Source organism: Dipodomys merriami, unplaced genomic scaffold (assembly GCF_024711535.1).
Source record: "Dipodomys merriami isolate MVZ:Mamm:240054 unplaced genomic scaffold, mDipMer1.0.p SCAF_8, whole genome shotgun sequence".
NCBI classification, from domain to species: Eukaryota; Metazoa; Chordata; class Mammalia; order Rodentia; family Heteromyidae; genus Dipodomys; species Dipodomys merriami.
In genome coordinates this window covers 48,463,832-48,483,306 of record NW_027206401.1, presented here as the reverse complement: position 1 = coordinate 48,483,306, position 19,475 = coordinate 48,463,832, and the positions used below count along the sequence as shown (strand labels likewise).

At 36.0% G+C, this 19,475-nt stretch overlaps 1 protein-coding gene across 2 annotated transcripts in view; it reads right to left on the bottom strand.

Annotated features, from left to right (window-relative positions):
• Positions 1-19,475, bottom strand: part of Rngtt (RNA guanylyltransferase and 5'-phosphatase) — a 245,683-nt gene that overhangs the window by 171,869 nt on the left and 54,339 nt on the right. For both annotated transcript variants that reach the window (XM_070010861.1, XM_070010862.1), the window contains exons 9-10: positions 11,508-11,643; positions 5,097-5,168 (exon numbers count right to left, since the gene is read on the bottom strand). In XM_070010861.1, coding sequence (XP_069866962.1) covers positions 5,097-5,168; positions 11,508-11,643 — 208 coding nt within the window. The remainder of the gene's footprint in view (positions 1-5,096; positions 5,169-11,507; positions 11,644-19,475) is intronic.

Here is a 19,475-nt window from a genome sequence, read left to right as displayed (position 1 = left end):
CTTGAGCCACAGCATCATTTACAGCTTTTTCTGTGTATGTGGTACTGAGAAATCAAACCCAGAGCTTCATGTATGTTAGGCAAGCACTCTACTCACTAAGCCACATTCCCAGCCCCTAAGTATTGTACTATTTACCTAACATGTAACCCCTAACTGTAACCCCTCTGTACATCACCTTTATAATAGTATTTTTTAAAGAATTTTTTTTTCCAGTCATGAGGCTTGAACTCTGGGTCTAGGCGCTGTCCCTCAGCTCTTCAGCTCAAGGCTTGTACTCTACCACTTGAGCCACAGTGCCACTTCCGGTTTTCTGGTGGTTTATTGGAGGTAAGAATCTCACAGACTTTCCTGTCCCAGATGGCTTTGAACTGTGTTCCTTAGATCTCAGCCTCCTGAGTACCTAGGATTACAGGTGTGAACCACCAGCACCTGGCCCAAGAAATTTTTTTTTAAATCTAATGGTCTGACTTTCAAGACTACTGAAGTATTTTCAATAGTTTGTGTTACTTTCTCTGATGCAATTCCATACTTCAATAACTCAACTACACCCAGGGTAGGGAAGAATACTTCATCTTATATACTTTTATTATGATGCTTACAATCCTGTAACAATTACTTTTTAATATTTGCATTCTTATCCATGAGCATTCGGCAAATGTTTTGATAGTTAACCAACCTAAATGTATAACCTAACAAATACATACAATATATGCCTATTAAACAATATTTATACATATATATTATAAAATAGACAAAATAATAAATAAAATAATAAAAAATAAAATAAACATATCTTTTATATTCTCTCCAAATCCCAAAGAACCATTGTGAAAATGGCCTTGTTTGGAGGCCAGTGCACTGATATGAATTCTCCAAAAGCAATAAACTAATCTTATTCATTTAAACAATAAAATTTGACATATATAAATGATATTAACTATTATTTCAGTCCTCTACAATTTTGATTCAAACAAAGCTTCTTACTTTATAAATAACCTGGCCTCAGGTATTTTGTTAGGACAACATAAATTAAACTAATAAACCAATTAAGACTTCATAACAGTTAAGTCGTTTTAGATATATAATGCTTTTAATTATAAATGCATCCTAATATTAGACTTTAAATTATGGAATATGTTAATATGCACACAAAAAATACTCATTGAATGAGTACTTACAAACCTAGGAAGAGAGATATATACCTAATTTTTTAAACAAATTATGGTTGAATTTCTTAAATAAGACACAAAAATACCATTTTTAATGAAGTCAGGTAAGTCTGACTTGATTAACAGTAAATACTTCTATGTATCAATAATGACTATATTATAATAAACACTGATTTGGACCACATATAAAACTAAAAAGGGGGCTGGGAAGGTGGCTCAGTGGTAGAGTGCTTGCCTTGCATGCATGAGGCCTTGGGTTCTATTGCTCAGCACCACATAAGCGCTGTGGCTCAAGTGGTAGAGAGCTAACCTTGAGCTGAAGAGCTGAAAAGGACCAGTGGTTCACATCTGTAATCCTAGCTATTCAGGAAGCTGAGATCTGAGAATAGTGGTTGGAAGCCAGAAGGAGCAGGAAAATCCATGACACATGACACACTCTCTACAATTAACTACCAAAAAGCCAGACGTAGAGTTGTGGCTCAAATGGTAGAGCACTAGCCTTGAACAAAAATGTCTCAGGGACAGTGCATAGGCCCTGAATTCAAGCCCCAGCACTGGCACCAAAAAAAAAAAAAAAAAGTACTAAAAAGGATTCAAACCCAAAACAGGAACTAATACCTACTCTAATCAAAAGAAAAATTGATGACAATATAGTAAAACTAAGAAATTCAGAGACTTGAAATTAAATCACAAAATAAAAATATAAACAAATAAAATTAGGGGGAAATAAAAGACTACCAAATAAAAGACTACTACAAAAGTTAAGATTATGGGGCTGGGAAGGTGGCTCAGTGGTAGAGCGCTTGCCTTGCATGCCTGAGGCCCTGGGTTCGATTCCTCAGCACCACATAAGCAAGAAAAGAAAAAAGCCAGAAGTGGCGCTGTGGCTCAAGTGGTAGAGCGCCAGCCTTGAGCTGAAGAGCTGAGGGACAGTGCCCAGGCCCAGAGTTCAGGCCCCATGACCAGACCAAAGAAAAAAAAAAAATCACAAAAACAAACAAGTAAATATACATTGGAACTACATCCAATCTCATTAGTAATCGTGGAAAAACCCAACTGAAATAAGTGAAACAATTTTTACACAGAGTAAATTGGCAAAAATTTAACTAGGATAAAACAAACTAGGATGAAGCAAACTCGTAACTAAATCTGTACATCTTAACGAGTAAAGCAAGAAGATAATGTGAAATGAATGTTGGCTACCATGATATTGAAATAGCTCCAGAAGCTTAGCCAAAGAATAGCATACATATCTTATAGACACAAACACAGTTGGTAAAATTGTTTAAAACATTCATAATAATTATTACCTCAGGACAGAAGTGGCTTCTGGGCATGAGAACAGAAAACAGGAAAAGAACATGTACAAGAAACTTCTCTTGGATTTGAAATTAAATTTATTGCTTGTTCAAGACAAAACACAGCTAAAGCATTAGGCTTTATGTGAGTATTCTTTATTTTCGTTATGTGAGTATTCATTATGTGAGTATTCTTTATTTCATTCTCTGCACTCGTGGATGCAGAAATTTCTCATTTTTTAAAAAATATTAGAAAACTGTTACTACATTTTACTTCTCAGGTCAAGAAGAGTTTACAATGGACACATTTTAAAGGTAAACCTCAAGAGTCCCAGAAGGACAGTACTTCCACACTCAACAAAGACACAAAAGCCACTGTACCAGATGCTTAGTTACAGGTCAACAAACTCTATTCCAAAACTTGTGATAAAGGTTAGCCAATTCTGAAAAGGTTAGTTTTGAAAAATACAGTAAAACTAGAGAATAATGATGTTTCTTAACCTTTAGGTTCTTAAATTTGAAATTGTACTTGAAATATAGAGGTTCAACCAAAAAACATGAGATACGTACACTGAAGATTTACAGGAAAAAAAACTGCTTTTAGCTGAAGGCATGGCTCAGCAGGAAGAGCACCTGCTTAACAAGCAGAAGCCCTAAAATACTTTTATGTAACTGGGATAAATTTAATCTTGAATTTTATGATTTTTAAATACATATTTTAAAAGAGTTTTTAAAATGGTGTTATTGGCCAGACATCTTGGGAGGATGAGGCAAAAAGATCACAAGTTCCAGCTTATGAGAATACTCTTATCGATCTTAAATAACATTTAATTCCAAAATCTCTCAACATTCCCAGTCTGGTTTAATATTTATGTAATTTGAATACTATACATTTAGAAGAAACTGTTATACCTTTGCAAAGATATGCACTACTGATTTTCTTACATAATTTAGACATTCATATTGTAATTAAAGATGAACAAGAAAACAGATTTTTGGCTAGCGTAAAACTGTGGGGAATGGGTATAAAACAATGTGTATTTTTTTCTATCACATTCACATTTTGTTTTCAGATATTTTAGTTTACTAAGGTTTCTTGTTGCATGTATATGACATGAAGCTGTCTCCATGCTATCCAGTCAATACATCATTATCAGGCTGTGGTGTGGCTCAGGCGTTAGAAAACCTGCCTAGCAAGAATGCAGAGCTCTGGAGTTCAAATTCTAGTACCATCAAAACAAACAAAACAAAACCCTACAAACAGTTTGACCTTTGTTTTGTATTTAATCTTTCTTTTCAGGAACAGAAGAAACTTGTGGACATTTTTTTTTCTTTAATCAAGTACAGTCCAACTAAAAACCAAACACTTCCACTTTATAAAATGTTCATATTTCATCAAAGTTAAACTGTTTTTCTTCACCCAGTTAAGTTACACATTCAATTAGATATATGCAATATTATAGAGGATACAAGGGCAATATTAAATTATTAACAAAAATATGCCCAGTGAGCATTCTGAATCACAATCTTTATTTCCCACTATACCCAAGGTATGACAAATACCTTTTCCCCTTTTTTTTTCTTGGTTTTTTGTAGCTCCTGCTGGTCTCAAACTCCTGCCTCTGCCTCTCAAGTGCTGGGATTACAGGTGTGCATCACTGTACTTGGCTTCCTAATACTTATTTGCTAACAATGGTTGGTATTTGTACAATACCTCTTGATCTGTCATCCTATCAACATTTTTACACCCCTTCCACTCTCCTCCCCTCCCTTATTTTTCTCAATTCGTGTTACATGCAATGAATTGACTGCATTCTCCCCCTTCCCCCTTCTCGTCTACCCTCTCCCCTTGGCCCCAATTCCACATCCATGTTAAGTACCCATTTCTTAGTACTTATTTTGTTGGGTTTTGACTTATTCTAAAGAATTATACTATTTGAGTTCCCTAAGAGTCTACTGTATTTCAGTTAAATCATTTGTAACTACTTGCATATCACTCAGTGTGTTTACTTATAGTTTTATAGGCACATTCCAGCACCACAAATGAGGGAAACCAGGCACTGTGTTTCTTTCTCTGGGTCTGACTTACTTCACTTAATATAATATTTTCCAAGTCTAAAAATTAAGGAAAGTGAGGGAAAGAATGGGTTGGGAGGGTGGATGAGAATGCTGGAAGACATACCGTATTTATAAACTGCTTTGTTGAATGGCAACTCCTTTGTGTACTCCTCAAAAATAATAGAAATATTTTTTAGGTAACTGGATATTGCCAGGCATCACTGCCTCATAGCTGTAATCCTAGCTACTGAGGGTTGTAGTTCAAAGCCAGCCCAGGCAGCAAGTCCATGAGACTCTTTAATCCAAATAACCAGCAAAAAGCCAGAACCAAAGGAGTGGTTTAAGTGGTAGAGTACCAGTCACAAATGAAAAATTCAAGCAAGCTTGAGGCCCCAGTACCAGCAAAAACACAAAACAAAAACACCTGATATCTTCTGCTATAGTGTAGCTAAGCTGGCCTGGCTTGTACAAAGCCCTCAGCACCATTTAACAAAAAAAAAAAAAAAAACACTATTATTTCAATGACAACTTCTATAAAATATACACTGTATAAATTTAAAAAGGTACTTACATTGAATTTAATTATGTCATATATCAAATATCTAGGAACAGTCTGTCCATTTACTCTGTCAATTATCATTTCCTTGAAAGGAAAAAAAAGTTTTTTACACATTAATAGCAATTTCTTCCATTTGTTTACAGCATAACATGCAATATAGAAAGCCATCAATCACAAATATACTTGATAATCTTTAAAAAAAAATACTTGTATCCATACAAAGTCACTCATCAGTACCTTAAAATACTCCTTGTATGTTTAGTATACTAAGATAAGATTGAAGATAGGGTCTCTTCATTGTTTTTTATTTGAATTAACTAAATTCTGTTTTATATTTGGTTTTTAAGAAATTTAAGGCTAGGGGGCTGGGAAGGTGGCTCAGTGGTAGAGCGCTTGCCTTGCATGCTCGAGGCCCTGGGTTCCATTCCTCAGCACCACATAAGCAAAAAGAAAAAAGCCGGAAGTGGCGCTGTGGCTCAAGTGGTAGAGCGCTAGCCTTGAGCTGAAGAGTTGAGGGACAGTGCCCAGGCCCAGAGTTCAGGCCCCACGACCGGGCCCAAAAAAAAAAAAAAAGAAATTTAAGGCTAAAGAAACTTTTAAATCCTGAAATCCAAGATCATTAAAATAGGTATTTGTTCAATTATTAATTCTTTAAATATTGTTCTAAGCCTACTACCTTAATCATGTAACTACAAATGACAATTTTAATTTAATTTTAGTTCCCAGATATCATTTGTGACTTGTAAGATTAGTGCAAATCTACCAAAGCCATTAAAAAGTCCAAACAAATTGTGTACTGTTTAAAGAACCTAAAAGATAATTAAAGGTATAAAGTGCAGGATTTTTAAAATTTTAACTCTTGACAGGTTTCTGAACTGAAATTGTTTTTCTACATATCTTTCCTGAGAAAAGTAGGCAGGTTTCCTCTGTATCTAACTTCAGGACAGAAAATCCATAGAGAGCCATCAAAAATTATTTTTTAAACACGCTAATTGAAAAATACTTTTGTTGGTTTAAAAAGCCATTATCAATTCTTTTCCTGAATGTATGTCAAGCTACAGACTTTTTTTTAACATTTCAAGGGTTATTTTATTTTTATTATTCTCAAGGTGATGTACAGAGGGGTTACAGTTACATAAATAAAGTAATGAGTACATTTCTTGTCAAACTTGTTACCCCTTCCCTCAATTTGCTCCTACTTTCCCTCCCCTCCCCATGCCCCTCAAATTGTTTAGATCATTTCCAACATATTATCTTGTATATATCACTGTTGTACAGACATTTTACTTATACCAAACACTTGACACAAATTAAATCATATTTGCTAATTCAAACTTTTTACTGAAATACTTTACTTAAATATTCGTGTGTAAGCATTTTACATAACAAGAAAGTGCTAGCAAGACAGGTAGGCTGGTGGAAGGAAGGCCGACTAGCAAGAGACTCTGGGATATAGCAAATGATATGGTGCTAATTAAGTTCCCTGGGCTCCTTTCTAACTCATATATCTCACAGTTATATACTGGGGAAGCCAGTAACCCAGAAATGCCAACAGTATAAAATTCAAAACTGAAGCCAGGCAAGGGGTAAACACCTGTAATCCAAGCTACTCAGGAGGCTGAGATCTGAGGATCACAGTTCAAAAGCAACCTGGGGAGGAAAATCAGTGTGGATCTTATCACCAATTAACAAGGGGGGGGGGGGGGGAAGGGTAGAGGAGAGAGAGGAGAGAGGGAAGAGAGGAGAGAAAAGAGGAGAGAGAGGCGAGAGGGGAGGGAGAGAAAGAATGAGAGAGGGAGAGAGGAGAGAGAGAGAGAGAGATCCAGAAATGGAGCTGTGGCTCAAATGGGAGAGCACTAGCCTTTAGCAGAAAAGCTAGGGACAACACTCAAGCCTCAAGATAGGCCAAAAAAAAAAAAAAAAGTGCTAGCAATAACAGATTCCAATTAATTGTTCTCTTCAGTTAAGTGAACTTTTAAGTTGTAAACAGCAAACACTTCAGAATTTCCTAAATTATCTGATAAATGAGCAACAATGCTTTCCTTTACAAACTGCTTTTAAATGCCAAAAAGAAATACATTATCAAATAACAAAACATGTGAAAAAGAATAGCCAAATGAGTAAGCTTTAAAAAATAACCAAGCTGGGTGTTGGTAGCTCATTCCAATAATCCTAGCTATTCAGGAAGCTGAAATTTGAGAATCACAGTTCAAAGCCAGACCAGGCAGGAAAATCCATGAGACTCTTATCTCCAATTAACCACTAGAAAATAAATCAGAAATGGTGCTATAGCTCAAAGTGATAGAGCACTAGCCTTGAGTAAAAAAGCTCAGAAACAGTGCCTAGGCCCTGAGTTCAAGCCCCACAAATGATAAAAAAATAAAATAAAAAATAAAATAACCATAGGTCCAAATAGATTCTTTGCAATATTAAAACTTAAAATAAAATTTTAAACAGATAACCAACATAACCAAGAAAATACCAAGATTCTGGAAAAACCAAAAAGAGGGTTGAGTTTAGATATAAAACCACTAATCCCCTAGAAGGCCTATTTGTAAAATGACAAATGCTTAAAAAGTTTTCAGAATAAAAAAGTTAATAGTTGAAAAAGACATACAGTTTTGTAAGATTCTCACTAGTAAATTTTATTAATTGCTGTATCCTTCCCTCGGCCTCAATACTAAATGGATTAAATTTTACTGATTTGTTTCAGGTGAATTATTACCCTCTTGCTACACTCCTATTTTCCACACTTTGTGGGTCAAGGAACATAATTTAGGAAGGCAAACAAAATCTCAGTGTTCATATCCAACAGCCAGACAATTAAGTGCTTTGAGTTATTCTTGGATTTGGAATTTTACAAAAACAATTTGCAAATGAAAATGTAGGGAAAAAAAAAAAAAAACAGGAAACTACAGCCAGAGGACTATTTTAATTAACTAACTGGAAAAACAGATATGGCAACTATAATTCTGGCCCAAGTAAATTGACATTATGAATCATATTGCTATTTTAAAACCTCACAAGAATGTATTATGATGCTCTCAGCTATCCAAGTCTGGGTTGAAAATAGTGTTACCAAGTTAAATCTACAGACAGTTATATATCTAATTTTTTATCAATATTTCCTACTTGGAATGCCCTCGGACCATGACCATCAAAAATCTTTTTCTATAACAATAGAAACTCCTACACAAAACATCTCTAGCCTATTTCTTTAGTTAGCAATAATTTATTTCTCTTGTAAGACCATAGGACTTGTCTTACTTAAATGTCTCTCTTTTGGAGTTGTTTAACATAAAGGTCTCTTACAATATTTCCAATCATTCAGCACCATTCCAGGAGGTAAGATTTTTTTCCACCCTCTAAGCAATGCTAGCACTCTAGGCACATCCCCTAGAAGCTAACAAGCACTCAATACACATTAGTTCAGTCATAAACTACAGTAAACATCTAAAATGCTCTAAAGAGCCTTTTCTTCCTTTTATTATTTATAATGCAAGAAAAAAAAAACACCCTATAATGACTAGTAGCTCATGCCTATAATCCTAGCAACTCTGGAGGCTGAGATCTGAGAATCATGGTTCAAAGCCAACCCCTGTGAGACTCTTATTTCCAATTTACCACCAGAAAACTGGAAGTAATGCTGTGGTTGGAAGTGGTAGAACAGTAACTAGCCTTAAGGAAAAGAGCTAGACAGTGCCCAGACCCTGAGTGCAAGTCTCAAAACCAAAAAAAAAAAAAAAAAAAAAAAGGACTATAATGAATAAAATGAGGATACTGAAAACTAAAATGTACTTTCTGTACTCATGAATCACTATCAATACCACTATTTGTACAACTGACAGCAATGACCCAGCACAACAAGAAAATAAAGGTTCTGGACACAAATCTACAGAATTGCTCTGAAAAAAGAATATAAACTTACTGCTATCTAGATCAGAGAAGATGTGACATACTAGTCTAGACTAACTTATTCATCATGTAATTGATCATTCAAGAGCCAGAGTAAGCCCAGCACCTAGCTACTCAGGAGGCTGAAATCTGAGGATCACCATTTGAAAACAACCTAGGCAGGAAAGTTCAAGATACTCTTATCTCCAATTAACCAGCAGAAAACCAGAAGTGGTGGTGTGTCTCAAAGGGGCAGAACACTAGCCTTGTGCAAAAAAAAAGCTTAGGAACCACACCCAGGCCCTGAGTTCAAGACACACACACACACACACACACACACACACACGCACGCACGCACGCACGCACGCACGCACGCACAGCCAGAGTAAAATCTCAGTGGCAAACCTCAGAACAACCAAGAAGGTAAAAACATTTGGTTAGTCATACATTGAAGTGCATGCCTAAACCCACAGTCTTTAGAACTATCTAAAACTAATATTGGGAGACCAAAACATTAATGGAACACTGAAATAAATCAAGAAAGTACAAGGGGTGGGGTGGGGGGGGGTATATCTATGGTAGAATTGCTTTCCTAACATGGGGAAGTGGAAGGCATGGGAGAAGGAGCAAGAAGGGAAAGAGAAAGGAAAAGAAACAGAAAAAGAATGACAGCCAGCATGGTGGTGGCACATCGATAATCCTCGCACTGGGAAGGCAGAGAAAGCACTACAAATTAAGGGCAGTCAAGGGTAAGTAGCAGGACCTAATTATACCATGAAAATAACGTTTTCAATTTAAAAGAATAAACAGGGGCTGGAAATGTGGCTTAGTGGTAGAGTGCTTGCCTAGCATGCACGAAGCCCTGGGTTAGATTCCTCAATACCACATAAAAAGAAAAGGCCAGAAATGGAGCTCTGGCTCAAGTGGTAGAGTGCTAGCCTTGAGCATAACAAGCTCAGGGACAGTGCCCAGACCTGAGTTCAAGCCCTGGGACTGGCAAAAAATAAACTATACTCTTCTCTTATTCCCATTATCAAAAGGTATTTCATATAGATCAAATATTTAAACATGTAAATAAAACTGTAAAAAATACTAGAAGGAAATATAGATATAGGTATTTGAGATACACATAGATCACCTTTAACATGTCACAAAAATTGAGGTTAATAATTTACTTAAATTTCTGTGCATTAGAAAAAAATGCCAGAAAAGGAAATACATAATAGTATCCCAATAAGACAAAAGGATCTCATAAACCAACAAATATGAATACCCAACAGAAAAGTGTAGGATGGATCTGAAAAGGGAACTCATAAACAGTAACTTCGAAAAGAGCCTCATTAGCAATTCACATAAGTGTAAATAAGAGGAAAATATTTACTTTGCTCTGTGCCAAACAATATCATCACCACCTTATAAACGTTCCAATTCAATCTTCACAATAACATAAGGAATAGTTATTAACCTCACCTCCTATAGATAAGGAATCTGCTTAAACTAAGTCCTTATAATTAAAGGGCAATGGTAAAGTGTGATTCTGTAATATTACAAAACTAAAATTCAACTGACAACCAAATAATACAATAAAAATTGTCTTTTTCATTAAGAATATTTTCAATAACCAAAAACTATGATTTAATTTTACTTACTCTCATAGAGTGAGACTTACCAAGATAGAATCTATTTAACTCACTTTCCTTAATTTTCTTTAGTAAAGAAAAATCTCAAAATCCTATTTAGTCTCAAATCTTAATTCAGAGACCCTTCTTTAAAAGAATCTAATATCTCTGTACATCACCTTTAGAATTACAAAATTTTTGTAATTGTCGTGGGGCCTGAACTCTGGGCCTGGGCGCTATCCCTCAGCTCTACAGCTCAAGGCTAGCGCTCTACCACTTGAGCCACAACACCACTTCTGGCTTTTTTCTTTTTGCTTATGTGGTGCTAAGGAATCGAACCCAGGGCCTCATGCATGCAAGACAAGCACTCTACAACTGAGCCACCTTCCCAGCCCCTAGAACTACAATTTTTAAAAGGGCAAAACTAAAAAGAAGAAAAAATCAAACAAGGATTTAGCCAGATGCTGGTGGTTCACACCTGTAATCTTAGCTATTTTGGAGGCTGAAATTTGAAGATCCGCCATTCAAAGCCAGCCCAGGAAGGGAAATTCATGAGACTCTTATCTCCAATTAACCATCCCAAAACTGGAGTGGAACTGTGAAGGGAAATTCATGAGACTCTTATCTCCAATTAACCATCCCAAAACTGGAAGTGGAACTGTGACTTGAAGTGGTAGAACACTAGCCTTGAGCAAAAAGATTCAGGGACAGTACCTAGGCCCTAAGTTCAAGGCCCATGACTAATCCAAAAAGAAAAAAAGAAAAAAAAACAGGATCTAATTCAATTAAAAAGGCATATGAACTTTAACAACTCAATAAAAACTTTACTCAATTCTAATTTCCTCACACACTTAAGGAAAAATTGGCAAGTTTGATTTTTAAATGCATACATACAAAATAAATTACTTACCCCATCCAAAAGAGTATTTGACAAATGCATGCGGAGATCTTTACGAAATGGAAATTCCAGATTTGAAACATGAAACACTGAATTGTCTCTATCAATCATAAAAACTTCATTTGTGCCATCAATCAACATCATGTAACTGTAAATGGAACATTAAAAGGGTAATATTAACAGTATATCCAGAATAGGGTAATAAGAAATGAGATCTTCCTTAGATTTACAACATATTTATGGAGTAGTATTCATCAATCATTATATTGTGCAAATTAAAACACCACAAATGAAGTTTGCACATTTTTCATTGCCATAGAAAACAGAGAATGTAAGGAAATGTAAGAAATGTAAGATTTTTTAAATTGGAGACAATGTGATAACCAAAAGCAAATTTAAGACACGTAAGAATGTTTTTCTAGCCGGGCGGCGGTGGCTCACACCTGTAATCCTAGCTACTCCGGAGGCTGAGATCTGAGGATAGCAGTTCAAAGCCAGCCAGGGCAGGGAAATCCATGAGATTCTTTTTTTTTTTTTTTTTTTTTTGGGGGGGGGGCGGTGTCTGGTCGTGGGGCCTGAACTCTGGGCCTGGGCGCTGTCCTTCAGCTCTTCAGCTCAAGGCTAGCGTTCTACCACTTGAGCCACAGTGCCACTTCCAGCTTTTTTCTTTTTGCTTATGTGGTGCTGAGGAATTGAACCCAGGGCCTCTGGCATGCAAGGCAAGTGCTCTACCACTAAGCCACCTTCCCAGCCCATCCATGAGACTCATATCTCCAATAAACCACTAGATAACTGCTCAAGCAGTAGAGCACTCGCCTTGAGCTCAAGAGTGCAAGGACAGCGCCCAAGCCCAGAGTTCAAGACCCACAACTGCCCAAAAAAAAAAAAAGAAAAAAAAGAATGTTTTTCTAATTTTTATAAGATTTTATGTCAAAGTCTTTCAAAGTGAACAAACATATAGAGTATTGCATTTTGGATTCAAAAACCACATAAATTAGATGTTACTCTTTCCACTTTGAAAAAGAAAAACCAGTGAGGAGTGATTTTCAAATAGCCCATCTTCAAACTATCCAATGGCTCTTCTACCATACCAGTTAGCAAAACTAGTTCTTTTTCTCTTTGAATCAATATTGTGATATAGCCAGATATCACAACTATAGATACAACTTTTTCTCATTCATGACAAAAACTTTAAATGTTTTAAATTTTGTGCAAACCAAAAGAATTTTTATTAGTCCTAGAAAGTAGAGTAGCTCTTGTAATAGAGTGCAAGCCTTCAGGGGGAAAAAAAAAACTAACATAAGCAAGAGTGATTGGCTCTGAGTTCAAGACTCACTAACATCGCAGTAACAAAAAAAAAAAAAAAAAAAAAAAGCAAAAACAGCCAGGACATGGCTCAAGTAATAGAGCTCCTTTAAGTACAAATCCAGATTAGGTGTCATATTTTTTCTATGGATGGCTTGAGATTGCTATCCTCTATTTGTACTTTCTCAGTAATTGGAATTACAAGCACATACCATGCTCAGGCACTAATCTGATTGTGTATGCCCAGGCACGTGTGTACTTCTGGGGCTTAAACTCAACATCTGAGTACACAGGTACAACACTGTTATGGATGAACCCAATGTCTATGCACTGTCCTATAGTTTGACTGCTCAAGGCTGGCATTCTACCACTTGAGCCACATCTCTACTTCTGGCTTTTGTCAATCAGAGATTTAATTAGAGATTAGTTGGAGTCTCATGGATATTCCTGCCTGGGCTGGCTTGGAAAGGAGATCCTCAGATTTCAGCCTCTTACAGTGCCTGGCCAGGTTTGGGGTTTTGTGAGGGTTTGGAGGGTGTTTTATTTAGTTTTTTTTAAGAGGTAACTATCACACCTGTAATCCTAGCCACTCAAAGGCTGAGACCTGAGGACTACCGTTTGAAGCCAGCCCAAGCAGAAAAGTTCATAAGATACGTATCTTCAATAAACTACTCAGAAAAAGCCAAAAGTGGAACTGTGGCTCAAGTGGTAGAGTGCTAGTCTTAAGTACAAAGAGGCTCAGGCAACCAGGACCTGAATTCAAGCCTTAGGACCAAGAAAAGAAAGGCTGGGGCAGAGGGGAGCAACTATCTTGCATACTGCCAAGTACATATGGTTCCACTTTTAGTGAATATGATTCAGTACTGTAACACAATTTCTTATTAATTAGGAAATTATCTCAATTGTAAATTCAACACTCAAAATTATTCATAGGTATTTATATTATATCCATTCTCAATCAAAAACAGAATTTATATAAAAGTTAATCTAGGCTAATCCTATCTACTCAGGAAGACAGATAAAGAAGATTAAGTTCAAAGCCATCTTAGATAGAATGATACCTCTAAACCAATCAACCAACCAAAAGTCAGTGTTGGAGGTATGGCTCAAGCAGTGGAGCAACTTCAGCTTTGAATAACTTTCTACTAAAGTACGTATGCCCATGAGGCATATATACATGAAAACCCAGCTACTCAGGAGGCTGAGAACTGAGGATTGTGGTTCAAAGGTAGCCTGGGCAGGAAAATCCCAGAGACTGTTATCTTCTATTAACCACCAGAAAACCAGAAGTAGAGCTCAAGATCAAAGTGGTATAGTGCTAGCCTAAAAAGACCTCAAGGACAGTGCCCACGCCTCAAATTTAGGCCCCTCCACCAAAAAAAAAGTGTATATTCCCAAGCTATACAGGCTAAATAAAGAAAAACAAAAATCCATAAACTGCTTTTCCAGGTAAACTAGACTCTTTCAAACTTTCTCAGTCACTAAGATCACAGACATAAAATTGAGTAAAACCTCTGATATATTTGTGTGTGTATATACATATATAAATATAATTTAGGAAATACATTATAGAGAAAGAAAACTGATAGGCAGTATTTTAGTTCAACTGTTAATTCACATACCTTCAAACAGTCTAAAAGGAAAGTGTTTCTGAACATCTTACAACTTAAATTATCACTGCATACTCAGCTCTAAGTACTAATTATACAAAAAATTTTCTCATTCTCTGAAAGCAGAAATAATATCTATTTTGTTCTTTCCCACAAATCAAGTGAGTTTCATGGTCTATTCAAACATACAAAGGCACCCAATAAGCTAGACTTTATATCTAAGGAGGTTTACACTATTGTTGTATAAGAGTGAGAAAGTGGAAATTCAAATTCCATCATTGAGCAGATAGGCTAATACTGCATATCCATGCAAATAGCAACGTGAAAGCAAACTATTCAAACATTTCTAAAACAATAGCAAAAATATTCATTAATATGGAAAGAGATTCAAAACATATTAAGTGGGAAAAGGCAAGTTAAAAATCCAAATTTATAATCTAATTATAGAGAAAAGGGAAAGAACAATACTGTATGTACACTGCAGATACAAAGGAAAGTCTATAATAAAATGTTATCATTTCTATGCATCATTAAGTTATTTCTATTTTTTTCTCTATACTTCTGAAAAGTTTAAGAAGTTTTTTAACTCATCTATACATCATCTTTACAATAAAATTTAAATTTAAATTTTTAAAAAGCTTTTGTTAAATAGAGGGGGGAGGAAGAGCCTAAAACTAACATCAGCAACAAACATACAATCAAATTAGACCTGGAGAAATGTTTTCCCTTTGGAAAAAAAAAAGGAGGAGGAGAAGACACAACCACAGCACCTTTAGAACAGCAAGTTTTACAACCCTCCTGTCAGAGAGCCCCATACAAGAGCACCTTGGTGAACATTAAAACTAATTAATTTCAGTCTCTATATTGCCAATCCCTTCAAACACATTATAGGTTTCCTCTTAAAATAATAAGGACCAACCAGGAGCCAGGCCCACTGCTACACTAGGAAGATAAATGAGCACTCATTCTTTTTACAACCTCACATAATTTATACCATTAGGTAAAAATAATCTCAAGAATAATAAGTGAGGGGCTGGGAATGTGGCTTAGTGGTAGAGTGCTTGCCTACCATGCATGAAGCCCTGGGTTCGATTCCTCAGGACCATATAAACAGAAAAAGACAGAAGTGGCACTGTGGCACAAGTGGCAAAAAGAGTTAACAACTAAATTCAAGGTATTAAGGAATAGACTGTCAGGACCATATACTATTTGCTATATGTGAAGCTAAGAAAATGGGGAAAGTCAGGATGATTTTACACTTCTGGGTACATTGATTTACTGAGTTGTGAAGCATTAAGGAAGTGTTCTGCTATCCTTAGGAGAAATCACAGACATTATGAGTTCAATTTTGGATATGGATGATTTTGTTTTCACAATAGAAACTAAAGACCAGATTTTTCTCTACTCCTGGTCCCCTAACAGGTTGGAAACAAGCTCTGGATCTGAGCCAGACAATCAAATGTTCCTTTCTCAAGACTTTAACTTGAGTGACAGGAACAAGAATAGTTGAAAAATTATTCATAGCAACAACTGAGACATTGTCAGCAAGTACCAGTGATGGCTTCCCACTCAAGTGTTCCTATGCCCTCATCTTGGCTCCAGTCCTCCTGCTGGTTAACCTTGATTCCTAAGTATGTCTCAAGGGTCTTTTCCAAGACATTCTTTTGCATCAATTAGCCGAAGTTGATTCCTACTGCTTACAGTCAAGAATGCTAACAATTAAGCTACATTCCCCCACTCCCACTTTTCCACTCTACATAGATGAGTGCAAGTAAGTTAAATGTACCTATGATGTAATCCCACTATTATGTCCCCAACATCTCTTCAATACCAAGGATTATGTAATACTAGCTATTTATATATACAATAACTTCACGCCAAGCAAATGACATCTACTTTTCATCCTTCAACAGATACAAGTATACAATGCAAAAGCCAAAGTTAACTTTCCTTGTACATATTTTTCTCACAGGAATCTACCACCAAACCTCTGCTACATTTTCTCTCACTTCTTCTCCCAATAAAACTGACAGAGTCCATACAATCTAATTCTCGAGGTTGCAGAGAAATGTAAAACTCAACTCAAGTATAATACAATCTCACATAAACAAAATCCAGTTCAAAGTCAATTTCCAAAACATCATTTTTAAACCTTCCTGTCCTAAGAGCAGATAGTCAAATCCTGCTGCCTATTCAACAATACCTGTCATTTATATCTTGTTCTAAATACAAGAAAAGCTGACTTGTCAAACTCCAGGTTTCTTACACTTCCCCATGGGACTTATGTACTTGACTTGGGCATCTTTCTCACTAGCTCACTGCTCAGTAAATTCTGCTACTTTTGAAATGTATACAGATGTCCACTCTGACCCATTTTCTTCCTGACATTTGCAACTCTTAAAAGAAATTTTAAGTATATCTTATTATACATGTTATTTATTTTTTTGGTGCCGGATCCTGGAGCTTGAATTCAGGGCCTGGGCACTGCCCCTGAGCTTTTTGCTCAAGGTTAGTATTCTACCACTTAAGCTAAGCTCCACTTCTGCTTTTTGATGTTTAACTGGAGATAGAGTCTCAAGGACTTATCTGCTCATGCTGGCTCTGAACTATGATCCTCAGACCTCAGCCTCCTAAGGAGCTAGGATTACAGGCAAAAGCTACTGGCGTTCAGCTCTTACTACAAAGCATTTTCTTCCTTCTCATCTCCCTTACTTAGTCCCATCCATAAGCCTCAAAGCTAGCAACACATCTAAAACATAAAAATTCCTGTAGACAGAAAAATAAGCATAATACGAATCCTCTTTACAATCTCTACAAGAAGTCTCCTTTAATAGAAATCAGTTCTTAAAAACATCACAATTGTATTATTTGTATACCCTTGTTACAATAGTACATTTTGCCAAACATATACAGAGTAATTTTGCTATGCTAGGAATTAAATAAGATTTATATGCAAAGTGCAAATAACCACCATTTGTATTGTTATTCCATAGGATACAGCTTAAAGAAATTTCAGAAAGTCTTCTGATAAATTAAAACATAACACAACATTTCTTAAAAAGGAGCAAGATTTGATGATAAAACAATATAATCAAAAAAACAATATAATCCTATATGGGAGCTTTAATTTCAAACTAATGACAATTATCTGCTCATATGACATACAAAATTTCAACTCTTCAAAAGAAATAAATATTTGGAGTAGAGCTTTATTTTAAACTTCTACAAATTCCAAAACAAAATTATATTAAGGTCTTTATTTTCACATTAACAAATTATAAAGAACTGACATGTATGGGATAAAGACATATTTCTAACATATTCTATTTCTCAAAGAAAATCAAAATATTACTTGACATTATAAGACCTCAATCCTACCAGCATTTTAATTTTGATTATTGATAAGCACAGCAAGCTCTTCGAAAGGATTAGCTTTTCTTTCATCCTCATATCACATCAATTTAAAATCATGAAACAGATGTAGTGAGGCTTTATGGTCTTAAATTTACTTCAAGCAATAATTTCATTCTCTTCAATGCAATCACTTAAATGCATACAGTAATTATACAGACAATATGTATCATTTAATTTTAAATTGTAAAGCTCATTCACTTCCCTAACCATTTGTCAGATCTGTCTAATCAATCGTTTGACTTAGAAAGGTAACTATTAAATAGCAGGCCAGTGGCATATCACTGAAGATTTACATAATTTAACTAATTTCTTTCATTTAGTTGGTTTTGAACTTTTGGGTTTCTGAGATAGAGCCAGGCACTGGTGACTCACACCTGTAATCCTAGCTACTCAGGAAGCTGAGATCTGAGGACCATGGTTCAAAGCCAGCCTGGGTAGGAAAGTCCATGAGACTTTTATCTCCAATTATCCACCAGAAAACCAGAAGTGGCACTATGGCTCAAATGGTATAGCACTAGCCTTGAGCTCAAGAGCTGAGGGGCAGAGCCCAGGCCCAGCGTTCAAGCCCCACGACCAACAAGAAAAAAAAGAGAGAGAAAGATAAGACCTCAACATGTAGCCTAGACTGGCCTTGAACTCATTATTTCCTAGCTTTAGGCTAAAAGAGCTAGGATTGTAAATATGTGCCATCTTTATTTTGTACATTATTTGTACTACAAACTTCCTACTGTGCTCTGTTCACCAAGAACTTAATAAATAGTATTTGGTAAATTCTGTCCATAGTTATCATACAAAACATTATAACTTCTAGTTCAATTTTAGTTAACCGATCTACAAGAATACCTTGAAAACGCCAGCACCGGTGGCTCACGCCTGTAATCCTAGATATTCAGAAGGCTGAGATCTGAGGATCTCAGTTCAAAGCCAGCCCGGGTAGGAAAGTCCGTGAAACTCTTATCTCCAATAAACCACCAGAAAACCGGAAGTGGTGCTGTAGCTCACGTGGTTGGTAGAGAGCTTGCCTTGAGCTGAAGAGCTGTGGGACAGAGCTCAGGCCCAGAGTTCAAGGCCCACGACCAGCAAAAAAAAAAAAAAAAAAAAAAAAAAAAAAAGAATACCTTGAAAACCTAGAGGATCTATGTTTTCAAAAACAGTAAAGTCTCTAACCTTCTTAAACTATCATATGTATGACATATGATATATATATATATATATATATATATATATATATACATATATATATATATGTATAAATGTGCCGCAGACCGGCTCTGTCGGGACGACGGAGGACACCTAGTGGAGGAACTGGAATAGGGGGGGAGATGGCAAACAGACAACTCACACACAAGAGGAGTGGATGCTGAGTGCGATTTAATGAAGAGGATATGAAGAGGATAACAAACTTTTATAGCAAAAGTCTCCATAAGAAAGGGCAAAAGGTTACACAATCTTGCTGCAGGGCTTCATTTGGTCACCAGCTGGTCACCTGATAGGCACTTGTTTCCGGCTTATCTCTATTTTTAAGAAATACAATGGGTTTCAATGTTTATCACCAATTAACCATTACCTTTTTTTATAGAGGCCTTAACTGTCCCATAAGATCTTTCCTGTTCCTTCTTTAATAGTAAACACCAAGGAGGTCTAGATCTAG